Here is a 25,299-nt window from a genome sequence, read left to right as displayed (position 1 = left end):
AGGCTGAACTTGTCAGACCATACCAATAAGTGGGCAAAAATGACAACATATTATTACCAAGCCTGGAGAAAACAAATTCCTTAGGGAAGATAATAGAAGGTTTGTAAAAATAAATGGATAATGTGTGAAGGGTAATATATTTTATTTGTAACTCCAATTCCTAGCACAATGTAGGTGCTTAATAAATGGGTATTTAATTGAACCCTAACCCTAACCTTTCCTTTATGGACAAGTCAATATGAAAAGTTAGATAAAAGAAATTTCTATGGGCTGAGAGACATTAAATTGTTTCCGAAACAATTTCCTTTAAAAAATGCTATCATACACAATTCTATTTTATCACAGTAAAGACTAAGGACTGGTAAAGAGAGGATGATTTCTGAATTAACTTTCCAGACATGGTGAAAACAAATTAATATTTTTATCCATTTTCCATCAGAGATTTGCTTGGTTTTGCCTTCATGGAACATCATGCCTCTTCCAGGATAAGTTGATCACTCAAAATCTCATCAACAAGCAGATTAACTCAGTTTTTGATACTGAACAATTTCTTGGTTGGAGAGTAGAAAAATAAATTCTACCTAAAGCCTTCCATTAGAGGGGGTCCAGAACTTTGCAAGTAATTCTCCGTTTTCCACCAGCAGCTTTGCCAGGTTTTCACTCCATCATGCATCATGATCCACTCCAGCCACCTTTCAGCTTCTTTTTGCGTGTTTTCTTCCCCTTTTAGATTGTAAACTCCTTTGAGGTAGGGTCTGCCTTTCTTTTTCTTATTTGTATTCCTAGCTCTTAACACAATTCCTGGAACATAGTATGCGCTTAATAAATGTTCACTGAAATTTGTTTAAAATATTTAAAGCTTTACTGTATCATATATATTATTTATACACTAAGATATACACATATATCTTAGTGTAGTTATCAGCTGTTTTTGTGATTTTATCCTTACATCTCTGGATGAATAAGTAAATGAATGAAAAAATCAAGATCTTATTGTATGAGAGACATTGGGAATACCGCCCCTTTCAAATGAGACAGTCTCTTCCCTCAGGGAACTTACATTCTCATAGGAGAAGACAGTATTTATTTAGCAAGGATCTGTGTCTGAGGAAGAAAACTTTTGTCTGAGGAGTGACAGGAGTGATGAGTGGAGTTACAGAGCAGTAAACTGTTGTGTCCCATATCTGATACCTATTTTGTCAGAATACTGACTTTGCTTTAGGAAAGACATTTCCTCAGTCCTAGGATTCCTTTTGGAAAGGGGTACAGAATTTTCTACATGAGACCTCTGAGTGCTTCTCCTTTAGAACCACCAAATATGCAATTTTAGTACAACAACTTTCATTTTGTGAGTCAAAGCATGTATAAGTGAATCTTAGAATCAAGAAGATGGGTTCAGGTTCAATCTTTGGGACACATTAGAGGTAGGACTATGGCAAGTCACTTAGCCTCTCAATAACCTAGGCAACTTTCTAAGATTATGTGTTAAATGTGAGTTGTCATTCTATGCAAGTGGAGGGAGTATAATAATAGTAATAATAAATCCTTTACAAATATTATCTCATTAAATTCTCCCAACAACAGTAGCAGATAGGTGCTATTATCATCCACACTTTACAGATGAGGAAACTGAGACTGACAGAATGACTTGCCCAAGTTCACACAGTTAGTTGGTGTTTGAGAATGGATTTGATCTCAGGTGTTTTTGGCTCCAGGACCATTTCTCTGTCCATTGTGCCTCCTAGTTGCCTCTCACACACATCTGTAATTTCAGATTATCCTCCCAGCTGATTATGTGAGTAGTGATAAATTACAGAATTTTATACCAATCATTATGTAACTCATTCTGGTTTGTTTGTGCTTAGAATTCCATTTTCTCTGCAGGAATAAAAGATCTTTTTCATACATGATTCATATTTGTATATTGGTTAGCTTTTTAAAAAATTACTCTCCCTTTTTTGAGGGAAATCTTAGACTAGAACTAAAAATAAGGTTGTCCCTAGGGCAGTCAGGGTGTGCATGTAGGTGATAAACCAATGAAGATGAGAACTTGGGAGTCTGCTTCCCCCACTTAGAAGACAAGTTCTGCTTGTAATGAGCTGAGTATCTTACTGCCTGTCTGGTTACAGAGCAGGGAAGAGGTGAGTACCCTGAATTCCTAAATCCTAGCACTATGTGATTCTAGCATCATTGAACATGGTCTTAAAATTCATTGTTTCTTCTCCTCTGTAATTTGTACTGTTTGTTCTTCTTAATTTTTCTGGGAGACACTGAAAAATAGATATTATAATGTTATAGAACAGTAGGTTATACTCATTTATCACTATAAAGCTGAAATTTTCATAAAAAAACACATTTTCATTTAAATGAAGTGAGGAGTTATGCCACATAGGGAACTATCAAGAACATCTGTCTCCTTTGGCTTTTTTCATCTAAAAGTAATGCACTATCGATAAATTACTGCAAAAGAGAAGTTCCTAGGTAAACACAGTCAAGTCAGATTAGGACAGAATCATTATTTTCCAAGTATCTTGGGAGGTTATGAGAAAGCTAGTGGGTTAATTTTGCAAATTTTCTATTGAGGATGAAATAAATGATAAATGTGCTTCTTTTTCTTCTCTTTTTTTTTACTGTGAACTGAGCTGTCAAGAAGAAAAAAAATCAGGCGTGGTTACCAGAGGCAGGGATATGATACCTTTCGTTATTATTTTTTATTAAATAATATGTGTGTACAAGAATAATTTCCACTAGGAATAAACTCCCAGTTTGGAGGGTGTCCTAAGCATGCAGGCCACACTTTTCCTATCAGATACTTACACAAGATGATTACATGTACTCTAGAAAGTAATAGCAATTCAGTCTGGTCAAAGCTCTTTCAATCAGTTACTTCGTGCTAGAAGGAACTCAGTGGTAAACCAATCAAACAAATATTTCACAAGATTCCTCTCTACCAAATTCCTGGTAAGTGCTAATCCAGTTGTTTAAAAGCCTATAATGAAAAATAATTCCTTTCTTCCTGAGGTGACCCCATTCATTTTGTGATGGTCTTAATTGTTAGGAAGTTGTTTCCTTAACGTCAAGCTGAAATTTATCTCATTTCTGTTTCTTCCCATAGCTCCTAATTCTGTTCTCAAGAGCAAGTATAAGTCTAATCTTTCTTTGATATGAAAGGTCAAGAAGACTTGAGCAAGATGTTCCTTCTCTTTGACATTTACTAGTTGTGTAATCATGGGCAAGTGATTTAACCTCTCTGAATCTCAGTTTCCTCATCTATATCTACAGAAGAAACAATGAATTTTAAGACCATGTTCGCTGGAGTACCATGAATGACTACTCCTTGAAGGTATAAGGTCAGCCTTTTATTACAAGGTTTGAATTTGTTTTAATGTTTCTTATATACATTGTGAGTATGTTGTGTAATTGTAATTGTGTAATTTTCTCCAAACTGCTTTCGCCTAGATCCACATTCATCATCTAGACATCCCCTATTGGCTGTATTCAGATTTCCCTTCTCTCTCACTTTTCCCCCGAAAGGCAGAGAAAAATCTCAGAATCTAAATATACTTATTTTGATTCTATCCTTTATCATAGCATCACCAGCCAGCTTTAATTTTTTTTATTAGAACCCTGGAGAGTCAACAAATTGAACAACTTACTTGATTTGTTTAGACTGGTATAGAAAGGAGAGAAGGGAGAAGAAACAACATTATAGGATATACCAACACAGAGTTTTTGCCTGAAAGAAGCCACTGACCCAAAAAATAGTATTAGGTTTTTGATTGGTTTTTCTATCCTTACTCCTATTATTTTTTTTCTTTTCAGCAACAACATCCTGACTTTTTTGAGGTTCAGTTCCTGTAACAAAGCTTGTCTTTTCTCTGACTGCTTGTGTCCTTCCCATTTCTCAGTCAACAATAATTGAAATGAAGAACCTGGGCTTAGTTTGGAGCTAAAGAGTTTATGGCAGAAAAGTGGGGCCAAATAAATGACTATAATATTCATAGTATATTTGTTATATTATAGATATATAGATCATATTAACCAGTCTTGTTTTGTTCAATTTATCTTCTGCCAAAATAGTCCTTGAAGTGTATAACTGCTGCTACTCCCATGCATAAAAGCCAGCACATACTTGCTACTGCTCGTAGGACAGACTTACAAATCCTTAACTTTGGGTTTTCTCCTTTTGGTGTGGGGGAGGGGAGGGATGTATGTGCTTTTTTCTTTCTTTTTGGTTATGAGCTTAAGGAATATCAGCAAGCATGAACGTTTACCTATATGAAGAATAAAAAAGGATGTATATTTTAAAATAAATTGTGTTTTTTAAAGTATATTTTAAATTTAATACAAAAATATCAATATTGTCTTGCTTGTGTGATCTCTTTCTTCTGTGTATATTTTAATATTTGATTAATGTCCTTTTCTTCCTTTCCTTTTGCCCTGTTCCCCTAACTGTTCTGACCCCAAAATAAAATCCCTCCTTTGTATAAAATGAGCGTAGTCAACCAAAACAAACTCATACAGAGGCTGTATTTGAAAACATGTCTCACTCTGCACCTGTAGTTCCTTATCTTTCTGTCAAGAGTTAGAAAGTACGGATTGTTAGTCTTCTGGGGTTATGACTGGTCATTTCATTGATCAGAATTTTTGAGTCTTTCAAAGTTATTTTTCTTTAATTTATTGTAACTATCATATTAGTTGCTCTCCTGGTTTTTTCCTTATCCCGGGTTGTAAATCTCCTACAATCTGACTCCATTCCATATTTCCAATCTTTTTTCACACTAATCTGATACACACGCACACACACATCCCTAGCTGTATACAACTCCTCTGTGAATTTTGTTGTGTAAGGAACATTGTTTAGGTCCAGGTCTCTACTTTTTTTAAAAGTACATTCTCCCTTGTAGAAGAATTATATGTGTATGTGTTGTGTCTCCCCACTGAACCTGACTCTTCATCCTTTGCCTTGTGAACTCCTTCAGGGCAGACACTATTGTTTTTCTTCTTTCTATCTCTGGCAGTAAACACAGTTTTCTATTTTATGAAATATTTTATAAATGTTGGCTAAATTGAATTTTGCTTTTTTCCTTTGAACCACCCTTGTTTATGGAGCACTTTGCTATACAGTACTTATCTATAAACACATCTACTTCACTGTTACACTTATAAATTAGGTTTTTGAAGTCATAGTCTAATGCAGTACTATGGATGAATACAAAAGGAGAAAATTTTTTTGCAACTAGCTTGTGTCAACATGCTTGTTTAACTTTACTGACTGTAACTAAAAGGCCTTTGAGTACGTTGTTAGAATAGGGATAGGAAAGGGAATTGTGATTTCACTGTTAATGGGGATCTCCCTTTGGGGCAATTCCCTCTACTAATGTAGTTCAGACCCATCACCTTCTGTATGACTTATGGTCTTAGAGAATTGCCCATAGAACACTGAGGGGTTAAGTGACCTGACTCACGTATCTATCAGTTAGTACTTGAACCCAAGGCTTTCAGACTTAGAAGCCTACTGTCTAAAAACTATGCCATGATGCCTCTCTGATGTTGCTAGGATGTGTTAAGTTGAAATGAGCAAAATATGTCAAGGAGAAAATCAATATACAGGTCATTCAAATGATAAAAATAATACAATTTTATCTCCCAACATCTTAGATTTTACCCAATAAATATGAAAGTTCTTCCATTATGACTTTTTAATGTTCAGACAGCAGGTGGATATAATAAAAAAAATCTCTTAATAGTTATTCCTTGCCTCTAGCAATAGCCATTAGAAATTTTTATCAGGAACAGAAAATATATTTTTGGTGAAGAAATTAAGCAAAAAGAAAAGGAGATAGTAATTCAAGTGGTTTATTTTACTCCCCTTTCATGTGTCCATAGGAAATGCTTAATGACTACTCTTTTCATTCATTCTGTGCATTTCTTGTGGGAACTCAGTTACTATACTGTGTATGACATGAAGTATACATTAAACGGGGTAGTAGAAAGCATAACTGAGATTTATATGACTCTTTAAAGTTTACAAACCATTTTGCATCTATTATTTCATCTGATTAATATAATTCTATGAGGTATGTGGTACAGTTATCATCATCTTTATTGGTCAGATGCAGAAATTGAGGCTCAGAGTAAGTTTACTTGTTCGTAGTCATAGCTATTATGTGTCAAAGTTAGGACCTGAACCCAGGTTTCTTCTGACTCAGAGACCAGTGTGTTTCACTCTATATCATGCTATCTCTTAGCAGAACATTGAACTCATGACAAGAAGACTTTGTTTTATCATGGCATTGTCACCAATTCTGAGGAAAATAATTTGACCTTAGTTTCAATTTCTTCATCTATTAAACTGGAGACAATGCTTATGCTACTTAACTCAAAGGATTGTAAACTGTAAAATACTGTGTTAATGACCATTATTGCTATGAAGAGTTTTCCAAAGAGACCAGAGAAGAATTCAACATAAGAAATGTATAGTGGAATCTATTTGATCACTTCTACCATTGAAGACAGCTTTATCTGCTTCTTGGTCCTGCTTGGTGATAGCTTTTAGAATGATGTACTTTCTTAGATTGATTATAAGGATACAAATAAATAGTTTCTGCCCAGAAATCCTCTGAAACAAGGAGCAAATAATTCAGTAAAAAGTGTTAAAGAACTTCATTCTACTGATTTATGATTATATTCACAGGAAAGTTACAGAACAATGCAGAACAATTTAGAAAATAGAGTGTTTTGGTTATTTAAGGGTTTTGGTGAGTGGAAAAAAATGTTTGGTAGCATAGATTATCAATTTTTAAGTGATCAGAATGAGACTAAAATACACATCATGTGAAGACCATGAAGAACATAATTCCACCTTTCTTCATTAATTCTGAAGGTAATTTAATGTGATTTAGCATCTCAAGGTCAGCATCATGGGTATCTCTCATCATTTTACAGGTTTATAGAGAGAGAAAGTATATTGAATAGATATAGAGTAGATTTATAGAGATAGAAAGTATATATATGTATATATATACATACATACACATACACACATGCATAGGTTAAATTGGTATACACTGACTCTGTGATAATCTTTTGATGTTTCTTTTAAATCCTTGAAATAAGCTTCCTTATTTGCAATATTTCTCTTTAATAAAAGAATACTGAATAATAAAATAATAAAAGAAAATCTACTAAAATGCTTTCTAGTTGTATAGATTCTGAATAAATGCAAGCTTACTTTGTTTATTATTTTTCTTAATCTATTGTAAATATAAGTTGATCAGCTTCAGTCTCCATTACTCTGTCTTTGCCTCAATTACTTAAATAGCTATCATTTAGAACACATTACTCTGATGAACCAATAACAAATATAAATATAATTTAAAATAGAATAAAATTTATAAGATAATGCAGGGTGTCTCAAAAATCTCAGTTTTTTTAAAGATTAAGTAACCTAAAATGCACTAAGACTTTTGGGACACACTGTATAATAGAATATGAATATAAGTATAAAGTTATTTATGAAAATATAGATAAGTTTTACCTGCCCCAATAACTCTCTCAATGCGAATCCTTGAAGGATCTATTTCTTTTGCAAATTCATGCACAGCGAGGGATGGATCTTCATATGTATCTGGATCAATGTAGGTTTTGATTCCTGGGAAGCGCACTGTAGGAAAATAAATGTTTTACTCTGGTTTAGATATTTTAATGACCATGTATGTTTAAAAACATTTAAAATGGGAGATGAACTATTAAACAAGCAATTTCTTATTAGTAATTCAAATTTTGTCCTAGCAACCTATTATTAAAAGACATCCTATTTAGGAGTATACTTAAAGTTCACAGAGGGGATGGGTTAAAAGGGAGAAATGTTCATAGAATATTAAATCTACAGAATGTTTTGAACAATGTCAGTTGTGTAAAAATAAATTCTGTATTTTCTGTAAGGTTTTGCTTTTCCAAGTAAATATTTTCCCATAATCCAATGTTCTTTAGAATTTGTGAATAAGCAAGATGTCCTAAGGAAAATTTTGTGGGAAAAGGGGAGAAGTCCAAAATTAAGACATTATAATCTTATTTATAGAAATTTGGTTCATGATTTCTTTTATACATATTGCAATATTTCCTTAATATCTCATATAACATCCTTTAGATGATGAGTAACATTTTGGAAGAAAAGATAATGTAAACTTTTAAAATGATCATTTTTTAATCAGATAGAACAAAAATTGCTGTCTAGAACATGATTTGACCAAAATATCCCTATTTTTTCAAAGTTATTTATTTATTTTAGCATTCATTTAAAAAAATTTGAGATATGAATTTTCCCCCCTGATCTATCCCTCTCCAACCTACTGAGTAGGTATAAACGTGATATCAATTAGACATGTGAAATCATGGAAAACATTTCCATATTAGCCACGTTGCAAAAAACAAAAGCAAGAAAAAAAGTAGAGTGAAAAAATTATTTTCTAATTAAACTCAGATACTATCTATCAGTTGTTACTCTGAAGGTGGATAGCATTTATGTTACTGAGAATAGATAAGTCACTTAAGTTGATCATCTTCCAGTACTGCTGTTTTTGTGTACAGTGTTCTCTTGGTTCTGTTCACTGCACTTTACATCAGTTCACTTAAGTCTTTCCAAGTTTTTCCAAAACCATTCTGCTCATGATTTCTTATAATACCAAAGTGTTCCATCGCATTCATATACCACAACTTGTTCAGACATTTCCTAATCAATGACCACCCCCTCAATTTCCAATTCTTTGCCACCATTAAAAGAGCTGATAGGTCCTTTGCCTTTTTCTTTTTTCTTTTTAGTAAGTAGACCCAGCAGTGGTATTTCTAGGTAAAAAATGTGGCCAGTTTTATAGCCCTTTGGACATTGCTCCAAATTGTTTACCAGAATGGTTGGATCAGTTCACAACTCCATCAACAATGTGTAAACATCCCCCTATTTTTCCACATCTTCTCCAACATTTGTTAGTTTCCTTTCCTGTGATATTACTTAATCTCAGAGTTGTTTTAATTTGCATTTCTCTAATCCATAGTTATTTAGAACTTTTGCTTTTCATATGGCTATAAACAGTTTTGATTTCTTCTTCTGCAAACTGACTATTCAAATCCTTTGTCTATTCGTCAATTGGGGAATAACTCATATTTTTATAAGTGTGACTCACTTGTGTATGCATTTTGTAAATGAGAACTTTATTAGAGAAACATACTGTAATTTTTCCCTCAGTTTCCTGCTTTCATTCTACTTTTGACTTTGTTAGTTTTGCTTGTGAAAAAACTTTTAATTTAATGTAATAAAATTGTCCATTTTATTTCCTGTGATTGTCTCTATGTCTTGTTTTGTCACAAGTTTTTTCCTTACTCATAGATTTTTACAGGCGAAATTTTCCATAGTCCCCTAATTTGTTTATAATATCACCCTTTATGTCTAAATCATGTACTCATTTTAACCTTATCTTAGTATAAGTTATGAGGTGTTGGTCCATGATTAGATTGTATCAAACTGCTTTCCAGTTTTCCCAGAAATTTTGGTCACATAGTGTGTTATGGTTCAAAAAACTTGAGTCTTAGGTTTATCAAATACTAGATTATTATGGTCATATATTACTGTATACTGCATATCCAATCTATTCCATTTATCTGCCACTCTATTTCTTAGCCAGTACCATATTGCTTTCATGACTACTACTTTCAAACTTCATAGTTTGAAATCTGGTAATGAAAAGTTGCCTTCCCTCATTTTAAAAATTCATTCTCAGATATTCTTGATCTTTTTTTAGCTAGATGAATTTGGTTATGATTTTTTCTTAGTCTATAAAATATGTTTGGTAGTTTGATTAGTATGACACTGAATAACCATATTAATTTAGGTAGAATTGTCATTTTTATTATATAGGCTCAGCATACCCATGAACAATTAGTATTTCTTTTCCCATTTTGCTAGGTGAATCTTTATTTATGTGAAAAATATTTTGTAATTTTGTTCATATAATCCCTGGGTTTACCTTGGCAAATAGACTCTCAAACATTTTATGATATCTGTAATTATATTAAATGGAATATCTTTTTAAATAAAAATTGGTGGAAGTTATCTGTGGCTTTATTATATATCCTGAAACTTGGCTAAAGTTGCTAATTGTCATTAAAGGGATTTAGTAGAACTCTGTTACTTGTTTTTCCAAATAGTTTATGTAGTATTGGAATTAATTTTCTTAAAATGTTTTGTGGTCCCCAGTTGATAAATGGTCAAAAGATATGAATAGGCAATTTTCAGAGGAAGAAGTTAAAGATATCTATAATCATATGAAAAAATGCTCTAAATCACTTTTGATTAGAGAGATGTAAATCAAAACAACTCTGAGATACCACATCACACCTATAAGATTGGCAAACATGACAAAACAGGAAAATGACAAATGCTGGAGAGGATGTGGGAGAATTGGAACACTAATTCATTGTTGGTGGAGCTGTGAGCTCCACCATCTGGATAGTGATTTGGAACTATGCCCAAAGGGCTACAAAAATGTCCATACACTAGCAATATCGTTGCTAGGACTGTATCCCCAAGAGATCATAAAAATGGGAAAGGGTCCCACATGTACAAAAATATTTATAGCAGTACTCTTTGTAGTTGCCAAAAACTGGAAATCAAGGGGATGCCCATCAATTGGGGAATGGCTGAATAAGTTGTGGTATACGAATGTAATGGAATACTATTGAGCCATAAGAAATGATGAACAAGAAGACTTCGGAGAGGCCTGGAAGGACTTATATGATCTGATGCTGAGTGAAAGGAGCAGAACCCGGAGAACTTTGTGCACAGCAATGACCACAGTGTGCGAGAGGTTTTTCTGGTAGACTTGGAACTTCGTAATAACACAAGAACTTAAAAAAAAAATCCCAATGGTTTTCTAAGACAAAATGCCTTCCACACTCAGAGAAAGAACTATGGAATCAATTTGCAGAATGTAGCAGATCATGTTTGCATATATGTGTGTGTGTGTATTATATTTTGATTTGTTATATGATTGCTTCCATTTATTTTAGTTCATCTTCACAACATGACTATAGTGAAAACGTATTCAATAGGGAAGTATATGTAGATTCTATATAGAAGTGTATGGTGTCTAGGGGAGGGAGGGGGGTGGTGGGGGGCAAGTGGAGGAATAAAAATCTAAGTTTTTTGATTGTGATTATAGAGCATTAAAAAATAAATTAATTAATTAAAAAATATTCTGTGGAATTAACTGGTCAATCCAACTGATTCTGAGAATTTTTTAAAGTGAGCTCACTGGCTTGTTCAATTTATTATCTAAGATAGAGTTATTTAAGTATTCATTTTACTCTTCTTTTATCTGGGAAATTTATACTTTTGGAAATATTTAGCCATTTCATGTAGATTTTCAGTTTTATTGGCATATAATTGGGCAAAATTACTCCTAATAATTGCTTTAATTTCTTCTTGATTAGTGATGAATTTACCCTTTTCATTTTTGATATAAGCAATTTGAGTTACTTCTTTGATTTTTCAAAATAAAATTAGCCAATGATTTATCTATTTTATTATTTTATAAAAATAAGACCAGATTCTAGTTTCACTTATTAGTTCAAAAAAATTTAATTTTGATTTTATTAATCTCTCCTTTTTTCAGGGTTTTCATTTTGGTGTTTAATTGGGAGTTTTTAATATGCTCTTTTTCTAGTTTTTTTGTAATTGCACAGCCAATTAATTGATCTTCTCTCTCTCTCTCTCTTTCTCTCTCTCTCTCTCTCTCTCTCTCTCTCTCTCTCTCTCTCTCTCTCCCTCTCTCTCTCTCTCTGTCTCTCTGTCTCTCTCTCTCTGGCTCTCTGGCTCTCCCTGTCACTCTCTCATTAATGTATGTATTTAGAGTTATAAAATTTGCTTTAACTTCTCATTTTACTTCATCCCACAAACTTTCATATGTTATCTCGTTGTTGTCATTCTCTTTAATGAAATTGTTGATTACTATTGTGATTTGTTCTTTGACCCACTCATTATTTAGGATTATATTATGTAGTTTACAAATAATTTTAATATTAGTTTCCATGACCCTTTATTGAACAAAATTTTATTACATTGCAATCTGAAAAGGATGCATTTACTATTTCTCTTTTTCTGCATTTGTTTGTGAGGTTTTTATGTCCTATTATATGGTCGCTTTTTTGTGAACATGCCATATACAGCTCAGAAAAAAAGGTATTCTGGGCTGTTCCCATTCACTTTTCTCGAGAGTTCTATCATATATACCTTTTCCAAAATTCTATTCATCTCACTTACTTCTTTCTTACTTATTTTTTTGGGCTAGACTTATCTAGCTCTGAATATGAGACTTGCAAGAGCCAAGATGGTGGAGCAGGCAGTAAATCGCTGTAACTGGCCCATATTCACCTAGAAACAACCATAAAATATTGCCCCCTAACAAGTCTTGAAATAGCAGAACCAACAAAAATTCAAGGTGAAACAATCTTTGAGCTTCCTCCCCTCAATGAAAAGATTGGCAGGAAAGGTATGTCTCACTCAAGTATAGGGGAATGAGTTCCAGCAGAAGGGAAGATGTTCCAATAATTCAGGAGTAAGCCCCACTTCAGTGAACCAGTAGGAGATACTGAGCCCCAGTGCAGTGGAGCAGGCAAATACCAACACATTACCTTAGCATATCCAGGGGGAATGGGCAGATTCCATCTCTGAGAACCTCCATGTGCTTCAGTGTATCTCTGAATGTGCTGGAACACATTCCAGACACCAGCAATAAGACCCCAGTTCAGCACCAGGTAAATTACCAGACATCTACAGGCTGCAGCAGTGCCAGTTAACCTCCACTGAGCCCCTCAGCATAGCATCAGACATGAGGATCCCCTGTGGGTATTAGGGTAACATTGGTGCAGCATCAGGCAAACAGCCAGAGCCTACAGCTCCTGGCACAAGAAGCTCAAGACAGTGTCACTTCAACCCTAGGAGCACAGCTCAAATTTAAAAGAAAGGAATAAGGTAAAAAAGATGAGTAAAAATAAACCCTACAAAAAAAGAGATTGGCTATAGAGAAGGGAACTTCAAGACACAATTGCAGAAGAGGACAACAATACAAAAATACCTATGGGTAAAACCCCAAAGAAAACTGGAAAATGGTAGTAAACCCAGAAAGAACTTATGTAAGAGCTCAAAAAGAAGCTTAAATATCAAAAAAGAGGGGCAGAGCCAAGATGGTGGAGTAAGAGGAACTACTCACCTAAGCTGTAAGGTAAACTCCTTTGGGTAACTGTAAAAAGAGAATCTGAATGGATTTTGGAGGAGCAGAATCCACAAGGAGACAGATTGTGGCAGTTTTCTAGCTCAGGCCAGACTGGTTGGTTGATAGGAAGAATCTGTTGCATGGAGCTGGAGGAGCACACAGTGCACAGGCTGTACCAGTGCAATCTCTGTTGTGGCAAGGCTGAGCAGGAAGCCCCAGGTGGTCTGAGGCATTGGCCTCACTTTAGAATCTCAAGCATATCAGCCCAGGATGGGAGTCCAGCAAAACCAAGTAACTGAGAGTTGCAGAGGCCCAGGTAACTGCAACAGTTGTTCCTCCTACAGATTAAATGTCTGTAAGTCACCTACTTGAACTTCTGGGAGTCAAGATGGCAGAGTGATCAGAAAATGCTCTCTTCCCCTCCCCTTGGTGATCTTGAAAAACTCACAAAATATTTCTCCAAGAAAAATCCTGTAACAGTGGGATCAGCTGAAGGGGTAAAAAGTCTCTTAGCCCATGAGGTTAGGAAAATCGCAAAGTGGGGTCCCCATTGCTGTGGCTGAAGGGGACCACTGCAGGACCAGAGCTGTCCCAGACAGCTCCACCTCAGCAGGGTGGAGATCCTGAACCCCAGGGGTTGGAGCCCACAACCACCAACACCAGGAGCCTCAGCACCCCAGGGAATCAGGAAGACACTAGTGCAGATGGGTTCACCAACAGCTGTGCTTGCCTGTACTCTAGCTCAGCAGGCGAGACCTCCTTTGTTCATACCACCCTTCCCCTACACTTTACATAGCCAACTCCAGGGTAACTCTGGGGAAACCCAGAAAGACTTCACCTCACTTCTGCTTTAGAACAGCAGCCAGCTCAGCACCAGGTAAGCTGCTGCATTTTAGCTTCTAGCTGAAGGAACCAGAGGCCACAAGTTCTAAGCACAAGAGCAGTGGGACAGAACACTCCATGCCCCAGAAGAAGAGATCTGTTTTAAAAGACAGGAAAAGGATGATCATCATGAGTAAGAAACAAACCAGAAAAGATAATTGAATCTTTCTGTGGGAACAAGGACCAAAACACAAATACCAAAGAGGTCAGCATTGAGATTGTACTCCCATTTGAAACTTCAGAAGGGAATATGAACTGGTCTCAAGTCCAAAGAGCATTCTTGGAAGAGGTCAAGAAGAATTTTAAAAGTCAAATTAGAAAAATAGAAGAAAAACTGGCCAATGGTTTTAAAAAGACAAAAAAAGAATTCACTGAAGAGAATAGCTCCTTTAAAAGGAAAATTGGACAAATGGAAAAGGAAGTACAAAAACTAACTGGAGAAAATAACTCCTTTAAAGGAACAACTGGACAGATCCAGAAGGAGACGCAAAAGTTAACTGAAGAAAAAAATTTGATAAAAATTAGAATTGGGCAAGTGGAAGCTAATGACTCTATGAGACTCAGAATTAGTTAAAGAAAATTGAAAGAATGAAAAGATGGAAGGAAATGTAAAATATCTAATTGGAAAAACAACTGACCTGGAAAGTGGATCCAGGAGAGAAAAATCTAAGAATTATTGGTCTACCAGAAAGCCATGATGAATAAAAGAGCCTGGACAATATCTTCCAAGAAATCATCTAGGAAATCTGCCCAGAGCTCCCAGGTCCAGAGTGCAAAATAGTCATCAAAAGGATCCACCATTCACCTCTTGAAAGGTATCCCAAACTAAAAATACCAAGGAATATCATTGCCAAATTTCAGAACTATCCAGTGAAGGAGAAAATACTGCAGGCAGCCAGAAAGAAACAATTCAAATCTCAAGGAGCTACAGTCAGGATCACACAGGACCTTGCAGCTTCTACATTAAAAGACTGAAGAGATTGGAATATGATATTCTGCAAGGCAATGGAGCTGGGACTACAACCAAGGATCAATTACCCAATAAAGTTGAGCATAATATTTCATGCAAGAAGATGGACATTCAATGAAATAAGGTATTACCAGAAGTTCCTGATGAAAAGGCCAGAGCTCAATAGAAAATTCAGTCTTCAAACACAAGTCTCAACAGGAGTGTAAAAAGATAAACAGGGAAAAAACTTGTTATTCAATATGGGCAAACTGTTACATCCACATAACGGAAGATGATGTTAATCTTGAGAACTGTATATTTGTTATGTCTGTGTATTTGTCCTTCATTGCTGAAGAAGACCATGCCATCAGAGAAATAATGACATGACTTGCACTTGACTTTGTTTTGACTGAGGGAGGGCTGTGCAGGTCACCAGTCTCACTTCTCCTCCAGAGCCATCTGAATCCAGTGACCAGATATACACCAGGATGACTGGAGATGACTCAGAATGAGGCAATTGGGGTTAAGTGACTTGCCCAAGGTCACACAGCTAGTGAGTGTCAAGTGTCTGAGGTGAGATTTGAACTCAGGTCCTCCTGACTCCTGCACTGGTACTCTATTCACTGCACCACTTAGTTGTCCCTATACTTATTATGATATACAAAAGGAATATACATAGACAGAGGGAGTGGGTATAAAGTAAATAACGTGATGAGAAAAATGTGATTTCAGGGTGCGAAGGGATTGTAACAGGAAACGTGAAAAGGAAGAGGAATAAAACATACATTACAGTAGAGGGAAAGAGGGGAGGGAGATGAGCATTGTTTGAGATTTACTGTCATCTGATTTGGTTCAAGGGAACAAAAAACTCATTTAAGTATAGAAATCTAACTAGCTCTATAGGTAGTAGGAGGGGAAGAGAGAAAGGAAAGAGAGGGGAGGCTATAAGGGAGGGAAGAAGTAGTAAGAAAAAAGGGGAGTTAAAGAGAGGGGGCCTGAAAGAAGGGAGGGAAGACTGAGGGAGGAGATGGTCAAAAATTAAAACTCTATTGTGGAGGGGAAGGGAGAACTAAAAGCATAAACGTTGGAGGGGGGAAGAGGATCAAGGGAGAGATACAGATAGCAATCATAACTGTGAATGTGAATGGGATGAAATCTCCCATAACACGGAAATGGATAGCAGAATGTATTGAAAACCATAAACCAACAATATGGTGGTTATAAGACACACATTTGAAAAGGGAAAAGGTTGGAGCTGGATATATTGTGCTTCAACTGATGTAAAAAAGGCAGAGGTAGCAATTCTAATCTCAGAGAAAGTGAAAGCAGAAAGAGTTCTAATCAAAAGAGATAAGGAAGGAAACTGCATCCAGGCAAAAGGTAATGAAGCAATATCATCACTGAACATATATGTTCAAAGTGGTATAGCATCCAGATTCTTAGAGGAGATGTTAAGGGAGTTACAAGAAGAAATAGGTAGCAAAACTATACTAGCGGGAGACCACAATCTCTCCCTCTCTGAACTTGATAAATTTAACTTCAAAATAAACAAGAAAGAAGTTAAGGACGTAAATAAAACTCTGGATAAGGCAGATGTGATAGATCTCTGAAGAAAACTGAATGGGAATAGAAAGGAATATACCTTTTCCTCAACAGTATATGGCACATATATGAAAACTGTCCATTTACTGGGGTATAAAAACCTCACAATCCAGTGCAGAAAGGCAGAGATAGTCAATGCTTCCTTCTCAGATCATAACGCAATAAAAATTATATGTAATCAAAGGCCACAGAAAGATAAACCAAAAATTAATTGAAAACTAAATAATCTAATCCTAAACAATGAGTGGGTTAAACAACAAATCATAGAAATAATCAACAGCTTCATTCAAGAGAATGACAATAATGAGACAGACTACCGAATCTTATGGGATACTGCAAAAGTTGTTCCTAGGAGAAACTTTACATCTTAGAATGCCTACATGAATAAAATAGATAAAGAGGAGATCAGTGTATTGGACATGCAGATGAAAAAGCTAGAAAAAGAACAAATTGAAAATCCCCAAGTAAATACCAAATTGGAAATTCTGAAAACCAAAGGAGAGACTGATGAAATTGAAATTAAAAAAACTATTGAACTAATAAATAAAACGAGGAGTTGGTTTTATGAAAAAAACAATAAAGTTGATAAACATTTGGTCAATTTGATTAAAAAATAGAAAGAAGAAAACCAAATTACCAGTATCAAAAATGTAAAGAGGGAACTTACCTCCACTGAAGAGGAACTAAAACAATAATTAGAAATTACTTATCCTAATTGTACGCCCATAAATTCAACAATCAAAATGAGATATACGATTATTTTAAAAAATGAAAATTGCCCAGATTAAGAGAAGAGAAAGTTGAATATGTAAATAACCCCATCTCAGAAAAAGAAATTGAACAAGCCATCAATGAGCTCCCTAGGAAAAAATCTTCAGGATCAGATGAATTTAAAAGTGAATTCTATCAGATATTTAAAGAACAGTTAATTCCAATACTATATAGACTATTTCAGATAATTGGGGAAGAAGGAGGCCTCCCAAAATTCTTTTATTATACAAATGTGGTTCTGATATCTAAACAAGGAAGAGCCAAAACAGAGAAAGAAAATCATAGACCAATTTCTCTGAATAATATAAATGTAAAAATTTTAAACAAGGTATTAGAAAAAGAATACAGCAACTTATCATCAAGAATTATACATTATCATCAGGTAGGATTTATACCATGAATGCAGGGCTGGTGTAATATTAGTAAAACTATTAGCATTATTGATCATATCAACAACAAAACTAACAGAAACCACATGATTATCTCAATAAATGCAGAAAAAGCTTTTAACAAAATGCAACACCTATTCCTATTGAAAACAATGAGATCATAGGAATAAATGGAACTTTCCATAAAATAATAATCAGTATCTGCCTAAAATCATCAGCAAGCATTATATGCAATGGGGATAAGTTAGGTGCATTTCCAGTAAGATCAGTGGTGAAACAAGGATGTCTATTATTGCCACTGTTAATCAATATGGTACTAGAAATGTTAGCTGTAGCAATAAGAGAAGAAAAAGAAATTGAAGGAATTAGAACAGGTAAAGAGGAAACTAAGTTATTATTCTTTGCAAATGATATGATGATATACTTAGAGAATCTCAGAGAATTAAGTGAAAAACTACTTGAAATAATAAACAACTTTGGCAAAGTTGCAGGTTACAACATAAACTCAGATGAATCATTTGCATTTCTATATATTACAAACAGTCAACAGCAAGAAATAGAAATAGAAATCCCATTTAAAGCTACAGTAGGCATTATAAAATACCTGGGAGTCTACCTGCCAAAACAAACCCAGGGACTATATGAACACAATTACAAAACACTTTTCACACAAATAAAGTCAGATCTAAGTAAGTGGAAAAAGCATCAGTTGCTTGTGGGTAGCCCAAGCCAATATAATAAAAATGACAATTCCACCTAAATTAATTTACTTATTCAATGCCATACCAATCAAACTTCCAGATCCTTACTTTCTAAAACTAGAAAAAACATCAAAATTCGTCTGGAAGAATGAAAGGTCCAGAACATCAAGGGAACTAATTTAAAGAAATGCTAGGGAAGGTGGCCTAGCCCATCCAGATCCCTAAGTGTATTATGGAGCAGCAATCATCAAAACCACTTGGTCCTGGCTAAGAAACAGAGGGTTAGACCAGTGGAATAGGTTAGGTTCTTAAGACACTGTAGTCAATGACTATAGGAATTTACTCTTTGATAAATCCAAGGACCTCAGCTTCTGGGACAAGAACTCACTGTTTGTCAAAAATTGCTGGTAAAACTGGATAGCAGTGTGGCAGAAACTGGGCACAGACCAATGGCTGACAAGGTCCATAAGAATAAAGTTGAAATAGATACATGATCTAGGCATAATGATTGATACTTTAAACAAAGTAGTGGAACAAGGAGTAATGTATTTGTCAGATTTATGGAGAGTGGAGAAATTTTTGACCAAACAAGAGATAGAGAACATTATGAATTACAAAGTGGATAATTTTGATTACATTAAATCGAAAAGTTTTTACACAAACCTAATGCAACCATGATTAGGAGGGAAGCAGAAAACTGGGAAAGAATTTTTGCAACTAGTGTCTGTGGTATGGGACTCATTTCTAAAATCTATAGAGAACTGAGTCAAATTTACAAGACTACAAGTCATTCCCCAATTGATTAATGGTCAAAGTATATGAGCAAGCAGTTTTCAGAGGAAGGAATTAAAGCTATCTATAGTCATATGAAAAAGTGCTCTAAATTACTATTTATTAGAAAGATGCAAATCAAAACAGCTCTGAGGTACCATATCACACCTATCAGATTGACTAACAGGACAAAACAGGAAGATGATAAATGATGGAGATGATGTGGAAGAGTGGGAACTCTAATTCATTGTTGGTGGAACTGTGAGCTGATCTGACCATTCTGGAGAGCAATTTGGAACTATGCCCAAGGGCTACAAAAATGTGCATACTCTTCTATCCAGCAATAGCATTTCTAGGACTGTATCGCAAAGAGATCATAAAAATGAGAAAAGGTCCCACATGTACAAAAATATTTATAGCAGCTCTTTTTGTGGTGGCCAATAAGTGGAAATAAAGAGGATGCCCATCAATTAAGGAATGGCTGAAGAAGTTGTGTCATATGAATGTAATGGAATACTATTGTGCTCTAAGAAATGGTGAACAGGAAGACTTCAGAGAGGCCTGGAAAGACTTATATGAACTGATGCTGAGTGAAAGGAGCAGAATCAGGAGAACTTTTTATACAACAACAACCACAGTGCATGAAGAATTTTTCTGGTAGACTTAGTCCTTCATAGTAAAGCAAGGACCTAAAAAATTCCCCATGTACTTTTGAAGCAAAATGCTTTCTGCATCCAGGGAGAGAAGTATGGAATTGGATCTCAGAGTAAAGGAGACCATTTACTTTTCATTATGTTTTATTTTGTTTTGTTGTATGATTTCTCCCTTCATTTTAATTCTTCTATTCAACATGACTATCATGATTATGTATTTAATAGGAACAGAAGTGTAGAACCTCTATAAGATGGCACACCTTCTCCAAGAGGGAATGTGGAGGTAAGGATGAAGGAGAGGGAAGGAGGGGAAAAATCTAAGATATAGGGAAGTGATTGTAGAAGACTGAGAACATATAAAATAATTAAAAATATATTTAAAAAGAGAGGGTGAAGAAAAATTGAGGAAAGAAATGAGAGTAATGCAAGAAAATTATGAAAAAATGAGTCAACAGCTTGGAAAAAGAAGACAACCTCTTAAAAAGTAGAATTGCCCAAATGGACAAGAAAGTACAAAAGTTAAATGAGGAAAACAACTTATTAAAACTTAGAATTGGGGAAGTGGAAGCCAGTCACTCTAGGGGACATCAACAATCAATCAAGCAAATTCTAAAAGAACTAAAAAATAGAATAAAATGTAAATACCTGAAGGGAAAAACATCTGACCCAGAAAATAGATCCAGGAGAGACAGTGTCAGAATCATTGGAATACCCAAAAGCCATAGTGAAAAGAAGGACCTGGACAGCATCTTTTACAAAATTATCAAGGAAAACTGTCCTGATTTCCTTGAACCAGAGGGCCAGATAAACATTGAAAGAATGTACCAATCACTTTAGGAAAGAGATCCTAAAATAAAAATTCCAAGGAACATTATAGCCAAATTCCAGAATCATCAGCTCAGGAAAAAGCACTGCAAGTGGCCAGAAAGAAACAATTCAAATATTGGGGAGTCACCATCAGGATTACACAGGACTTGGCAGCTGCAACATTAAAGGAACAGAAGTCATGGAACATGATATTCCAGAGATCAACCAAGAATCATTTATTCAGCAAAATTAGGCATAAAACTTGAAGGGATAAAATGGTCATTCAATGAAATAGGAAGGTTTCAACTTTGCATAAAAAGACTAGAATCAAACCAAAAATTTGATCTCCAAAATCAAGGCCTAGGAGAAGCATAAACAGGTAAAAAAGGAAAAGAAAACTTAAAGGATTCAATAGAACTAAACTGTTTACATGCCTACTGGGAAAGTAATACTTGTAATACTTAAAATTGCATCACCAATAGTACAGTTAGAAGAAATATGCACAGACATAGGGTACAGGTACAATGTGAATTGGAGGGAATGACATAAAAATAATTAAGGAATGAGAAAGATGAGTACACTGGGTGTAGAAGGAAGAGAGAGGTACTATGGGATAAGTTATTTCACATGAAGGGTCACAAAAAACCTATTACAGTGGAGGGGAAGATGGAAGGGTGGGCAATGGGCATTGTTTGAACCTTAATCTCATCAGTATTGGTTCAAAGAGGGAATAATACACACAGTAAGTTGAACATAGAAAGCTATCTTACCCAATAAGGAGTTAGGAGGGTAGAAGATTAGGTAAAAGGGGGAGGAGATTGAGTCAAGGAAGGAGACTGACAGAAGGGAAGGCAGATTGGGGGAGGTGGTACACAGAAGCAAAACACTGGTGAGGGGGGAAAGGATGAAAAGAGAGAGAGGAAAAATAGGAAGAAAAATAGGGTGGAGGGAAATATAAAGTTAATAATTTGAACTTTGAATGTGAATAGGATCAATTCTCCTATAAAATGGAAGTGGAGAGCAGAATGGACTAAAAAACAGAATCTTACAATGTGTTGTTTATAAGAAACACACATGACCTTACTCTCCTCAAAACTGGCTCAAAGAGGAAATAACATATACACTCAGTTGGGATATAGAAATTGATCTTAACCAATAAGGAAGGAAAGAGCTAATGGGATACTAAAAGGGGTAGGGGGACAGTTAAAAAGAGAGGTTATGTTGGAAAAGGTGGAAATAAGAAGTAAAACACTTGTGAGAAGGGAGAGGGTTGGGGGTAAGAGAGAGAGGGGGACAAACAAGTAAGAAATAGAGTGGAAGGAAATACACAGTTATCATAACTATAAATGTGAATGCAATGAATTTTCCCATCAAACAGAAGTGGATAGCAAAGTGGATCAAAAACCAGAATCCTACAATATGTTGTTTAAAAGAAACACATGTGAAGCAAAAAGATACACACAGTGTAAAGGTAAGGGGATGGAGAAGAATCTATTATACTTCAGGTGAAGCAAAGAAACCATGGGTAGCAATCATGATCTCAGACAAAACAAAAGGAAAAACACAACTAATTAAAAGAGGAAGCTACATCTTGCTGAAGGTTACCATAGACAATGAAGTCATACTAAACATGTATGCAGCAAATACTATAGCATCTACATTTTTGAAGGAAAAATTAAAGGAGTTACAGGAGGAAATAGTTAATAAAACTATACTAGTGGGGGACCTCAACTTTCCCCTCTCAGAACTAGATAAATCCAACCAAAAAATAATGAAGAAAGAAGTTAAGTATATGAATAAAATTCTGTTAAATTTAGATATGACAGATTTCTGGAGAAAATGGAAAGAGAAATGAATTTACCTTTTACTCAGTAGTACATGGTACTTATACAACAATTGACCATATATTAGTACATAAAAACGTTACAATCAGATGCAGAAAAGCAGATATAGTAAGACACACCCTTTTCAGATCATAATGAGATAAAAATTGCATTCAATAATGGACAATGGATTAAAAGAGAGATTAAAAATTAATTGGAAATTAGGGTCTCTTACTCTCAAATACAGGTGGGTCAAAGAACAAATCATAGAAGCAATCAATAATTTAATTAAAGAAAAAACAATGTTACAACATACCAAAATTTATGGGATGCAGCAAAAGCAGTGAGGAGAAAATTTATATCTCTAATTGCTTACATACAAGATAAAGAAAAAGTAGACTAATGAAGTGGGCTAGCAACTAACAAAAAACTAGAAAAAAAACAACTTAAAAATCCTGAATTAAACACCAAATGGGAAATCCTGAAAATCAAAATAATGGCAATAAAAAATGAAGGCAAGAAAACCATTGAACTAATAAATAAATCTAGAAGCTGGTTTTATGAAAAAAATAAAATAGACAAACCATTAGTCAGTTTGATTAAGAAAAGGAAAGAAATCAAAATTACTAATATCAAAAATAAAATTGATGAATCATTACAAATGAAGAGCAAATTATGACAACAATTAAGAGCTATTTTGCCCAATTATGTGCCAATAAATTAGACAATATAAATTAAATGGATGAAAATATGCAAAAATATAAATTACTGAGATTAACAGAAGAAGAAATAAAATACTTAATCTCATTTCAGAAAAAGAAATTGAAGAAGCCATTAATGAATTTCCTAAGAAAACATCCCCAGAACCAGATGGATTCGACAATGACTTCTACCAAACATTTAAAGAACAATTAACCCCAATAATATAGCAACTATGTGGAAAAATAGACAAAGAAGGAGTTCCTCCAAATTCCTTTTATGTCACAAATACACTGCTGATACCCAAATTAGGAAGAGCCAAAACAGAGAAAGAATATTATGACCTATTTACCTAATGAATATTGAAGCAAAAATTTTAAATAAAACACTAGCAAAGAGATTTGAACAGTATATCTCAAGGATCATACACTATTACCAGGTGGGATTTATACCAGGAATGCAAGGCTGGTTCACTATTAGGAAAACTATAAGCACAACTGACCATTTCAATAACAAAATCAGCAAAAATCTTATAATTATCTCAGTAGATATAGAAAAAGCATTTGACAAAATACAGCACCCATTTCTATTAGAAACACTGCTGAGTACAGGAATAAATGAAGTTTACCTTAAAATGATAAGTAATATTTATCTGAAACTATCAACAAGAAGTATATAATGGGGATAAGCTAGAAATCTTCTCAAGACTATCAGGGATGAACAAGGATTCCTATTATCATCTCTATTATTTAATATTATACTAGAAATGTTAGTGATGACAATTAGAGAATAAAAGAAATTGTAGGAATTAGTATGAGCAATGAGGAAACAAAACTATCCTTCTTTGCAGTTAATTTGTTAGAAAATCCAAAAGAATCAACTAGAAATCTACTTGAAATTATTAATAGCTTTATCAAAATTGCAAGATATAAGATAAACCCACATAAATCATCCCATGTTATCCACAACATCCAGCAGCAGAGACAGAAAGAGAAATTCTATGTATAAATACTATAGACTGTATAAAATACTTAGGAGTCTATCTTCCAAGACAAACACAGGAATGAAATGAACACAACTATAAAGAACTTTTCATAAAAGTCAGGTTTAAGTAATTGGAAAAATGATAACTGCTCATGGGTTGGCTGAGTCAATATAATAAAAATGACAATTCTATCTAAATTTTTTCTTTTTTAATATATAACTTATTTATTTTTAAGTTTTCAACTTACTTCCACAAGAATTTGAATTCCAAATTTTCTCCCTGTCTCTCCCCTCTCCCCACAACAGGACAGCATGCATCACATCCACCCCTTGCCCCAGTCTGTCCTCCCTTCTATCACCCACATTCCATTATCCCCCTCACCTCTATTTTCCTATAGGGTAAAATAGATTTTTATACCTTAATGTTTGTACATCTTATTTTCCAGTTGCATACAATAATAATTTTCAACATTCAATTGTAAAGCTTTGAATTCCATTTTTTCCCTTTCTCCCTTCCCACCCACCTTCATTGAGAAAGCAAGCAATTCTATATAGGTCATACATGTGTAGCCATGCAAAGCAATTCCATAACAGTCATGTTGTGAAAGGCTAACCACATTTCCCTCTGTCCTGTCCTGCCCTCCATTTATTACATTCTCTCCCTTGATCTGTCCCCCTACAACAGTGTTTGCTTCTGATTCTCCCTTTCTCCAGTTTTCTGTCCCTTCTATTATCTTCCCTCTCCTATCCCCTGCCCTGCCTTCCCATAGGGTAAAATAGATTTTCATAACCAATTTACTGTGTGTTATTCCCTCCTTAAGTCAAATCCCATGAAAGTGAGGCTTACTTATTCCCTTTCAACTCTCCCCTCTTCCCTGCCACTGTAAAAGTTCTTCCTTACCTTTTTATGTGAGATGATTTGCTACATTCTACTTCTCCCTTTCTCTTTCTCCTAGTACATTCCACTCAACAGTAAATTTTATTTTTAGGTATTCTTCCT

The 25,299-nt window shown here is 34.7% G+C and overlaps 1 protein-coding gene across 1 annotated transcript in view; it reads right to left on the bottom strand.

Annotated features, from left to right (window-relative positions):
- Positions 1 to 25,299, bottom strand: part of EPHA6 (EPH receptor A6) — a 673,066-nt gene that overhangs the window by 152,925 nt on the left and 494,842 nt on the right. Inside the window, exon 9 of the mRNA XM_072621534.1 lies at positions 7,541 to 7,666. Coding sequence (XP_072477635.1) covers positions 7,541 to 7,666 — 126 coding nt within the window. The remainder of the gene's footprint in view (positions 1 to 7,540; positions 7,667 to 25,299) is intronic.

The sequence above is a fragment of the Notamacropus eugenii genome, chromosome 6 (assembly GCF_028372415.1).
Source record: "Notamacropus eugenii isolate mMacEug1 chromosome 6, mMacEug1.pri_v2, whole genome shotgun sequence".
Classification (NCBI taxonomy): domain Eukaryota; kingdom Metazoa; phylum Chordata; class Mammalia; order Diprotodontia; family Macropodidae; genus Notamacropus; species Notamacropus eugenii.
The sequence above is the reverse complement of the archived record's forward strand: the minus strand, read 5'-3'. Positions and strand labels throughout refer to the sequence as shown.